The sequence below is a fragment of the Gavialis gangeticus genome, unplaced genomic scaffold, assembly GCF_001723915.1.
Source record: "Gavialis gangeticus isolate Ggan-Ray unplaced genomic scaffold, GavGan_comp1, whole genome shotgun sequence".
Taxonomy (NCBI): Eukaryota; Metazoa; Chordata; order Crocodylia; family Gavialidae; genus Gavialis; species Gavialis gangeticus.
Window position 1 is genome coordinate 47,609,416 of NW_017729000.1, and position 11,428 is coordinate 47,620,843.

The 11,428-nt window shown below is 43.5% G+C and overlaps 1 protein-coding gene across 5 annotated transcripts in view; it reads left to right on the plus strand.

Annotated features, from left to right (window-relative positions):
• NRG2 (neuregulin 2) overlaps positions 1 to 11,428 on the plus strand; it is a 423,875-nt gene that overhangs the window by 339,285 nt on the left and 73,162 nt on the right. For all 5 annotated transcript variants that reach the window (XM_019506597.1, XM_019506598.1, XM_019506602.1 and 2 more), the window contains one exon: positions 1,390 to 1,510. In XM_019506597.1, the coding sequence (XP_019362142.1) occupies positions 1,390 to 1,510 (121 nt within the window). The remainder of the gene's footprint in view (positions 1 to 1,389; positions 1,511 to 11,428) is intronic.

Genomic DNA, 11,428 nt, shown 5'->3' on the forward strand with positions numbered 1-11,428 from the left:
CCAAGGGAAGTGGTGCTGGCCCCTACCCTGGGGGTCTTTAAGAAGAGGCTGGATGCCCACCTAGCTGGACTCGTTTGAGTCCCATTTCTCTTTTTGGGGTTTTTGTTGTTCTCCCGCCCTGGCGGGGGGTCGGGCTAGAAGATCTACTAGGTCCCTTCCGACCCTTAATCTATGAATCTATGAATCTATGAAACCCCAGCAAGGCGTGCATCCAGTCTCCTATTGAAGATCTCCAGGGTAGGTGCCTGCACAACTCCCACTGGGAGTCTATTCCAGAGTCTGGTCACACAACCGTGAAGAAGTTTTTCCTTATATCCAGTCTGAAACCTTCTTCTATGAGTTTATAACCGTTGCTCCTAGTTTTTCCCTGGGGTGCTTTGGTAAATAGTTGTTCACCTAGCCACTGAACTTCTCCCCTGATATTTTTGTAAGCTGCCACCAAATGACCCTGAAGTCTTCTCTTTTCCAGGTTGAACAGTCCCATATCTGTCATCCTTTCCTCATATGGCTTGCTCTTCAGGCCTCTAATCATATGCGTGGCTCTTCTCTGGACTCACTCAAGCTTCTCTACATTCTTTGTGAAGTGCGGCGCCCAGAACTGGATGCAGTACTCCAGCTGCAGCCTCACCAATGCTGCGTAGAGCGGAAAAGTAGAGCAGAGTGGGTCTAGTGCCTGGCGGGGGACCAGAGGGGTCTGGTGCCCAGGGAGGACTATGTACCTGGGAATAGTGTGGAGATGAGAGTTAGGGAGGGCTCAAGGCCAGAGGCAGAACAGACTCAGACCCAGGAGTAGGACAGGAGCAGATGAGAGTTTGCTCAGGAATCCCTGGGGCAGCCTCCCTTTCCTTAATGGTACAAGGACATCAAGGTGTGGCAGGTGAACCAAAGCGGGAGATCAGGGTAAAGCAAGGGCTGAATAGCCACCAGGGGGTGTCATGTTTACCCCTGGGTCAGCCTTTGTTTCAGCTACACATTTTCTCTTTCTCTCTCTTTCTTGATAGCTTGCTTTTTGGCTACTGCTGCAGAGGTTGTGTGTATGTGTGCAGAAACATGTATTTCTCCCTCTCATCCACCCTGCCTTGATGCCAAGAAGGAATAAGAAGGTGACTTCCACTTAATACCAGTTCCTGGCATCTGGGTGGAAAGTTGCTGAGAACTCCACACTCTGCATAAGGGAAGTGCTGTGATCAACACATGAAGAGTTCAGTCAAACTCCTGGACTCTGAGAGCCATATGTGGGCTCCTGGAAACCAGGGTTATATGTCTAAAGGCACAGGTTGAGAATTGTGGCTCTAGGGGCTTTAACTCTGGCAGACAAACACCATCTCAGAAAGAAGAATTTAGGGCAAAGAAAGTAAAAATATACCTTTTTTTTTTATTTCCCTACAGTAACCACCACACTCTCATCCTGGTCTGGGCATGCCAGAAAATGCAATGAAACCGCCAAGTCCTATTGTGTCAATGGTGGGGTGTGCTACTACATCGAGGGGATTAATCAGCTGTCTTGCAAGTAAGTGAACGTAGTCCTTGTTTCAATGCAGAAGTAACCTGGGATGGCAGAAGAGATCTTTCTGTCAGTTGCAGAAGTAACATCTCTCTGAAGGTTTCTTGGTAGTTAGTGGTTGAACTGAGCAGATTTAGCAGGAAAGTGTATTTTGGAACCACTGCATTTTTAGTTTCCTTCTCCCAACTCAGGTCAAGGCTCCACATCACAGGCAGCATCTTCCCAGCGAAAAATGCCTCGGACTTTTCTTGGAGCCTGTCAGTATGTCCTCTTTATGGGATGAGGTGGGGGGTCCTGTTGAGTGATTGACAGCCTTCCTGCCTCTCTTCTTCTCATAGTGGCCTCTTCACTATCAACCCAACTAGCGCAAGGAACATGTGCATTGCATGACAAGACAGAACTTTAATGCTGCACCAAATTTTCTTTGAAAAGAGGTTTAAGGGCAGTCTGTAAATGGAAATTGGGCATTGTGTGTGTTGTGTTCCTTTTTCTTATTAGAACCTGAAGAAAGAGGCGAGATAAATGTTAAGGTATTGAATAAAAATGCACAGTGCATGGTTTAAGGGATATGTAATGGGATATTCTAACCTTTCACCTCTTGATCACTGCTTCAAACATAGTTAAGCATGTTTTAGCTTTACATTGGTAGCCGATGTGGACTGTGAGTGAGGGTACAATCAAAGGCCAGTGACAGAAATTTATATATCTAGATGCTTTACAGTCTCAGCAAAGAGGCCATGGAGACTCAATCATCCTTACCCTCATAGGAAGTGAGGAACATTGCCCTGGCAATGAGTACACTTACTTTCCCACTACCTGTGGTATATCAGCTGTATGGAAAAACGCTATAAAATACTTCAGCCTCCTTTGGCATGTCTCCACTTCAGCCTTTGTGCTGCGGAGGGAGCTGGTGGATAAGCATGCTCTGCATCACACCCAGAAATGCTGTGGTGAAGGTACTCTGGGGTCACTTGTGCAGCTGCTGTCAAACATGCTGGAGATGCCCCCAGGGTGGCTTCACTGCCACATTCCCAAGGTTGGCCAGTACAAGTGAGATCAGGTGGGGAGGGTGTGTGGTTGAGTGTAGGTGTCCCCCGAAGCACAAAGGTTGTGGTACAGGCATGAACCATGGCTTTTGATCCATTCCCTGCTTCATAGTAGTAATACTCAATACAGATTTCAGTTATCTATATAGGTTTCACTTAGGGAGGGACCAACAATTTTGGCTTAAAGTATGTACTTGAACTTGAAGTACAAACAATTTTGGAAGGTCAAAAAAAGTTTGGTTAAGTCTTGTGTGTTTATTTCCTCCATAACTGGTATGCTTTGGCACTCCTTTGTTTTGACAGGGATCTTAAACAAAGAGCTGAAATTCAGCCAAATCTCCTGTTTCCCCCATATTTCTGCCCCACTTGTAAAGGAGTTATGTGGTAACTTGTTCTGATGAGCACTATGCTTTCCTGTGCAGGTTTGGATAGCTTAGAGAAGCAGCTGGACTTTTGTAAGCTTTTCTGAATGGCTTTTCCCAGTTCGGTCAGGTTTGCCCATCTCTGCTTTGAACGTAGGCAAATATGTAAAGAAAACATGTTTTGTTTTCCTTAACACTTTTCTAGCACACATACATTTCCGTGTACGTGGAAAAGCTGTAGTCCTTATACATCATGGGTTCAGTTTTTAAAGTCATGAAGATCTGCTGCTCCCATTGACTTTTCAGCTGGACATGTTGAGGCACAGCACCACATATTACCAGTCCCAGATCATTCCATGTTCTTTCAGCTCCCACTGCAGGAAATGCAAAAAAGCTATAAAAATGCCTTCTCTGCATTAGACTTGGCAGTGCACTACAATAACAGCTCCCATCCTTTCCCAATGTTAGAGAGCTCTAGCATGAACCCCTCAGATTTTGCTAGAGGTTCAGATCTGTGTCTGGGTCCAAATGCTGCGGCTCTGGCCTACCTTAGTGAATTAGCTAAGCCAGAAAACTAGATCTGAACCCTCTCCCATGTTCAGTAATTTTGGATCCATACCTGAACTTCACATATCAGGTCTGTTTCTACTTAAATAGAGAGTAAAATACATGTTGGCACTTATAAGTACCCTGCTTCAGGCCCTCTTACATTTGAGGGGCCAGATCCTCAGCTGATGTAAATCAGTGCAGATTTCTTGAATTCAGTAAAGCTATATCAGTTCACATCAGCTGTGGATCTGGTGAGAGAAGTATACAATCATTCTGTACATAGTAGGTATATAGAGTTTATGAGGTGTGATCTTCATGCTCCTGGGACATTGCTGTGTTGGACCTTAGTGGCTCCTGGTTGGGCATCCTGGAAAGTCTTTTTGAAAGAAGTCTGATTTTCTCCCTCCCTTTCAGTCACAGGCATAAGAGCAATATTGAGGAAATTTTATAAGCATTTGAACTGGGCTTACCACAGCAGTGCTAACCTTGGCATGAAAGGTCGGAGGTCTACCAGAGCTTAGACAGGGCCTATGAGAGGTGGGGAGTAGGGGTACAGTTGTACCAGGCCCCCAAGCTTGGGGCCTGGGCGTTGGAGGGGAGTAAAATCAGACGACTATTTCCTGTTTCCAAAATGGGAGGTGAGGGGAGACTATCAGGATGTACTGGGAACCCCACATTTTTCATACAGGTCCAGCTTGCCTAAGGCATATTAGTTTCTAGGCCAATACAATACAAGAGTTCAAAGTTAACTGGGGTTGTCCTTTAGCAGGTGCCTGTAGTAAAATCGGAACTCAGCACTCCGGTGCATGAGCAAGATGCCTTAACCACTCTAGTACCATGCCCAGTTGGGTTGAAGGAGTGCACCTTAAAATCAGGACATGGTGATTAACGTCTCACCGAGAGGGAAGTTCTAACTTGAATCCATCATGCTTTTAACAGCCAGAGCCTTATGAACTACTAGAAATAGACATGCATATTTTATATCATTTGAAAGCTGCAATTCCTTACTTTCAGATGGTGTAATGGTTTACATTTCTGATGAGTCCCAAAATACTGACTGCTAAAAAAATATGTTAGAATTGAAGGAGTGGGGGAAGCGGGGGAAGGGGAGGGGGAGGACTGGGGAGAAGCAAAGTGCTCATCAGAACAAAGTCATTCTATGGTCTGAAATACCACTATTCACCGAAAACCCTGTGCCAATGGGAACCTTGGCTCTAGGAAACTGGACGTTGAATCTTCTTCATCTAGCAGTACTGTTTTTAACACTGTTTAAGGGTTGAGTTCAGCAAGTTGTAGAATTCAGGCCAGTGTCATTTGCCGTCTCTGGAGACTTGAAGGCAACAATTAGCTATCAAGTAATGGCTGTGACAGTTAAATTTGTAAATATGCATCACATTACTTATAGCTCAACTCAAAATACTTTACTTGCCTTTGGAAAATGGGTGATAATTAATAGAAATGACAGAGAAACTGATTTTAGATTTACTACAATACAGAATATCAACATGCCAGAACGTGTATCAGCTTCTCACAGAAAATGCTTGTATGCTGAATAACAAAACAGCTTATGATCAGATGCAAGTTAGAGTTTAGAAAGCCATTTCTAGGGGTGGGCGGGGAAAAGAGGGCAAGAAGATAGCAGGTCAAGAGACAAATCCAGGGAGGGGAGGCAGCTATGGCTGGCATGATTGTAGGGTTGGAACCAGACCCTGACCACTCAGCACTGTTTTAAGACTGGCTTTGCCCCCAAAATCACTCCAATCAGCATGGAAGCACAAGCATACAGCATTGGCCCTTTCAGTGTACAACTTATTAAAATGCTTTCAAAGCAAGGCAAGGATTGTTTTGTGATGTATTTTATTGGACCAACTGTATTTTTCTCTTCATGTTGTGAATTTTCCATTGTAAATGGTGGATTTTGATATCCTCCATGTTGTAGTAGGGTTGGAGGGCTGTTGTAGCAACCTGGACAATCATAGCTGCAACAACCCTCCAACCCTACTACTACGTGGAGGATATTGAAATTCATCACTTGCAAAGGCACACAATTGGCAGGGGGTTAGGTAGGCACAGGGTGACCAACCGCCATATTGCACAGCCTTTGCTTACCTATTTGCTGCCAGTGGCTATGTTCAGTGGGGCCCCAGGGACCTGGATTCTGTGGCAGGCCATGCCTACCACTAGCTACACCCACAAATTCCCTGGGTCAGTGGTAGTCCAGAGGGTGAGATGGAGCAGCTTTGCCATATATTATCATAGGCCTTTACATCAACTGGGAATTACCAGCAAGTTGTGTAGGGGTCAGTACTTTATGTTCTGTTCCCTAACCATAAGCTGGCATGTGCCCAATGCTAGCTTTTTTTTAAGGATGCATGGGAGAAACAAGGCCAGGCTTCCATCCACTGAGGAAGTCCTTAGCAGCACAGTTACAGAAGCTTTATAGCCATTCAGTGTCATCTGTATGGTACAAGTGAGCTAGAGAATGGGCCAGGAACTTGTCTAGGACCTCTAAATTGCATGGGAGCAGAAGCCATTAAGGGGCTTATAGCCTGAAAACCAAAACTATTGAAGGTCATTTCCACAAGAATCAGACTATTGATTGAGTCCAATAAAGAAACATTCTCTCCTGGTTTGGTCCTCAGCATAGACTTAAGGCAGAGAGACCTGAATGGGATGTAAAATCTGTGCTGAAAATACAAGCTCTCCAGAAGGAAGGGAACAACAGCAGAACTAGGTCAGGGTGATGAGAGCAGCTGCCACAGATGCTGACTTGGGAGGGGCACAGATAAAAACAACTGCAGCTGCACAATTACACCAATGCTAACAAGAAATCATTGCTGCTCCTGTGTGTCAGCTGCCCCAGGTGCCCAACTGCATAGTTACACCTCTGAAAAGAAAGGGGATTTTTGTTCTTTTTTTTTTTAATTGAAAGTGGCTGAAAGAAAGATTCATTTGCTTACTGATTCCATAGGTCTTCTGTCTGTATTTTCCTCAAATTTCCTCAGAACAAAGGGAAAAACATTCGTCAGGGCTGGCAAAATTTCACAGATTCCCCAGTCTGCCATTTTTGCTCTTTTAGGCTGATATGTTGCAGCCAAGGTCTCCCCAGCAACACAGATGGCTCCCATAGCATCCACAATACACAGCTCATCTTCTTTAGAGTGTTAGGATCCATGTGGTGCTTATCAATGAACTTAATAATGTGGTTGGCACCAGAAACTGATAAATTGCACCCTTTCAGGAAAATGACATGGGGCCCCTCCAGCCCGAGGTACCTCAAATGCTTTCTTTTTCTGCAGTCACTGATTTGTTTCCTTCCTGGTATTCTGTTCTATATTCTGCTGATGTTTCTCCAACAATTCTTGCCACACAGCATTGGGGACAACTAGTATTTTATTTATATCTTATTTATGTTTGATTTATTATGTGCTCTTCTCAGCACCTGTAAGTTCACATGCAGAATATGTAATCTGAAATGACACAATACTGGCTACAAAATCCACTCCTAGCCCTGTATGCATTTACAGGCCATCCCAGAGACTTGGCCATCCTCTTCCACTTTACGAAGCAAAATTTGTGTGGAAAGATAGGGCTGGTAGCGTGCCTCGAAGGGGGTGTATCAGATCCTCAGGGTAAGCATATTGCAGAGTCAGAGTCCCTTTTCTCAGAAACGGCTCAATGACGCCATCTTTTCAAATATGGACAGGGTTGATTTGATCATCCCGTGTGATCTCAAGTGGTGGAATGGCACAGAAAAGAAAAGGATGGGCTCTCAGGCAGTGGAATTACATCCTGCAGTTCCTGGCAACCTGCTGCCAGATTCTGCCTTCACAAATCTGAGAATTATAGTTATAGCACTACTGCCACTGAGGTCAAATGGGACTGCATCTGAAAGATACAATTTGGCTCAGAGTCCTTAGTCAAATACATGTGGAATATATGGAGCAAGGGGTATATCAGCTCTGCTGACACCTTCAGTACTTCCCTTTCTTTCCTTGGGCGCAAGGTAATCCTTGCTGGTGAAAGCTTACCCAGGAAGACTTGTTTCACAGAATCTGAGATATTTTTGGCCATATAATCCTGTGGTGTCAAAACCCCCCACCATGCTGCTAATTAGAAGTGTGGCGAATGGGTGCATGTGTGCAGTTTGCGGCACCTCAGACTGCTTTGAGGCTCCATAAACCACACATGCACGCTCCTCTGGACACTCCCAAGCTAGCTATTGAAATGTGGATACAAAAATTGTACCATTAAAATTATGCAATGCTCTTGCATAGACACAATAGTGTTCTTCCATATAGCTGCTGTAATATCACTAAAAACAGGTCACTTATTTGTATATATAAATATTGGTGCATATAACCACCTTGGAAATTTTAGGTCAAACTTAGCTATAGTCTAATACTACAGGGGGAAAAAAAAGAAACCTTGGAAAAGCAATACTGACTAAAATGTATAATATTCAGTATTTAAATATCCCATATACCATAAAGTTCTATTTGTTGTAATCTAAGTTTTGAGATTCCAGATAAGCAGCATTATGGTAGCATGTAACAGTAAACAAGCCTGCCCAGAACTCCTAGTAATAGCAGTTGCTGCAGCCACAGTGTTATTAGTATCCCAGTTGAGTTATTCTGCCATCACAGTTATCAACTGGACTGTGAATGTAACTCTAAAGCCCTTGACAGACATTCAGCTTAAGATGTGATTGGATCTAATCTTTGATCCCAACAATCACATGCCATTCCATGCCATGCCATGCCACATGTGCGTGGCAGAACAGATGATTTTGGGATGGAGGATTAGATCCAAGTTGCACTTTACTTGCTGATGCAAGTAAAATCAACCAGCTGATTGTCAGTTGAGGCCAGGAACCAAACCAGTCCCCAACCCTAGCCAACAATCAGCTAAGCGCGCAGGGAGCCCAGCATCAGACTGCTGCAACCCAGTGCTGGGTTCCCTCTGTACCAGGACCTGTCAAAACCATGTGTGCTTCTCAGCTAGGCACCACACAGGACTTGTACGGTTCCCTGTATGCTTAGAGCCTGGCATCAGGCTGCAGTAGTCCAATGCTGGGTTCCCTTTTTATGGGGGACTTTAAAACCGTATGTGCTGGGTGGTACACAGGGCTTATTGAGCTCCTAGCTTATAGCACCCCAGTGCCAGCTTCCCTGTAGACTGGGACCTGTCAAAACCCCGTGTCCCACCCAGCTGGGCAGCACACAGAGTTTTGACAGGTCCCAGCTACATGTTCAGTTTAAGGCACAATACAAGCCACAAAGTTATTCCAAATTACATATTCCACATTATCTGTGGAATAACTTTGTAGCTTGTTTACTGCATTATCATGACTAAAATTGAGTTGCACATGTGGTTGGTTATTATTTAAGGCACAGTTACCTTGTTAATCACATCTTAAATGTAATGTGTGTTGGGGGCGTAAAAGCAAGAACTTAGTAGAATTGGTTGAATGCTGCACATCCAGTGCTGGTATCCTATGTTCATAGCAGTGTACATGGTTTTGTGTCCATACAAATATTTGAAAAACAGCTAATTGCTCAATCAAAATGAGTGAGGGTATTATGGAGCCAAACTTTGCAGTTCATTATTTGCAATTCGTTCAGGGTGCTAAAGACAGTGAACGGTTTGAAAATGGTTTAGAAGGTGATTGTTGGCCAGTACATAATGAAAAACAAATACATTTGCAGAATGCCAGATTTGTTTGTGAACAGTCCACAAACAGAAGGATAATTTTTGAATAATTCAAGCCAACTAGTTTTATAATTGGTCTCTTTGCCTGTTCACTCCCTGGCCTCTCAGTTGACCAGACTGTCACTAGTGCAAGCTGTGCTGTTTTTGCTTTGTGGATATATGTCCACTAGGAAACAGACATCCATAAACTCACTTCACATAGGTCACCAAATGGCCATTGGATAGTAACAGTTTACAGATGTCATCTGTGCTAAATACAAACTGGTGAGCTAGAGGTGAAAATATCTGTCTTCCATTATATTAATCTCTTTAGCTATCCAGTCCTAGTATGTTTAGCATTTCCACTGTCCTAGACAGAGAGACTAAAATGGTCCACGTCATTATCTGTGTAATCATATTTGAGTCAATTACTTTTTCTTGTTCTCTTGTTGATATGCCTTAATGCCTGAAGCTCCAGGGGATTCTTTCAGCTCCCCAGCCAGACCGCCACATTCACATGGGACCTGATTTTAGGTACCTAGGAGATATTAAAAAACCCTTTTAAAATTAGAGCAAGATATGGAAATCTTTCCTGTTGCAGTTGGGATCAGTGGAAGATGTGCTGTTGTCTTCCCAGGGCCATCTGCAGTGTGTATGTGCCTATGATAGCATCTCTTTTAATACCTGCTCTGGATAAGGCCTTTGCACTTGCTCTTGCTGCTTTCTTCTCTCTTATCACCTGTTTGTAGAGCACAGTTTGTTGGTGTGCTCCAGTGCATGACTTTCTGGGACTGGTTGGGGGAAAATGACAGAACAATATTCTTTTTTTCAGCCCTCTGCACAAATAAGGAGCATGCCTGAAACATTTTTTCATTCACTTATTTCAGTGCATTGTGCCCTCTTGCTTCAGCTTTTTCATGTCCTGGTATAAACCACTTTCACTTCCATGCTGTTCTGTGTAATAGATTGTATTCTAAGGAGTCACCTAACTGGGTATTGTTTCTTTAAGTAAGAGCACAGTGGAGGGAGAAACAGGAATGTGTGGTACACGCTGATACCTAGAGCTAGATAGAAAATGGTTTTCTTGTCCAACAACGTGTATATGTTTTTTTCTTTCCCAAATTGAACAAAAAGTTAAAAACTCAACATTCCTGAAAACTGAGCACTATCCCCAAAACTCAGCTTGAACCAAGTCAAACAGTCTTGTTTTGATGAGCTGGAAATAGTTTGTGTTGATTGCAACCTTTTAATTTTTTTACCAATATTTTTTTTACAAACTTATGTTTCAGTAGAAAAGGTAGTTTTGAACCGGTGCATGCTTTTTTTTAAGAAGATGTCAAAAGTTTCCCATTTTGACAATTCTGAAAATTTTCTTTGGGTATTTTTTTGTTTTTGCTGTTTTGTTGTTTTTGACACAGGAGATTTGTCTACGCTGGCTGGTTCCTATGAGAAAGTTTTGGTTTCAAGGAATCAGCTTCTTCCAAGAAAAATAAAAAAAGTTTGGCTGCAGAATTCCTTGTTAGCTCTTCTGGTATCATCTGAAAGAGGCAAAAGTGATACTTAAATATACTGGGAGTACAGATCATCACAAAGGATGAAGGGAGGAGGTAGATGATGGACTTCAGTCCCCTGCCACACTAGCACATGAAGCTGATCAGGTAGAAAGGCACAAAATGGGGTTGTGCTTTTATAGCTTGGTGCAGCGATACAGTTTTTCTAGCATAAGTTTATTCATTAAAACTGCAACCTACACTCAAGGCATGCTTTGCATTGGGTAGGACAATAGCACCAGGTAAAATCATGAGATCATAGTGGCAGGAACAGCTTATCCTTCTATTGGACCTTGCAGGAAGGAGGTTAGTGGTATACCCACTCAGGAGAGGGAGAGATTCGCAAAGGCCACTCAAAGTCAGCTAATGAATGGGGTGAGTTGTTTTTCAGAAGTAAAATTCAACCCCGTGCACACAGCAGTGCATTGCTAACTTGATGCTCAGCTTCTATGCATCAGACATGCTTTGGCTCAAAAGATTCCTGGATCACAGAAACCCTATCAAGGCTAGCAAAACCCTGGATCATGAGCTGACTCACCTGTACAAGAGAGTTTGCTGCTTCCCATATTGGAGCAGCGGGTCATCAATGTGCTGTAGTATCATTCCCAGATGGGCCTTGTTGAGGGAAAATCATGAATGTTTTGGGGATGTGTTCATATAATTGATGAGCTATTAGGATAGCTGGCTTCTCAAGGAGGAGTGAAATGGAGGAAATCTTGCTTTTAT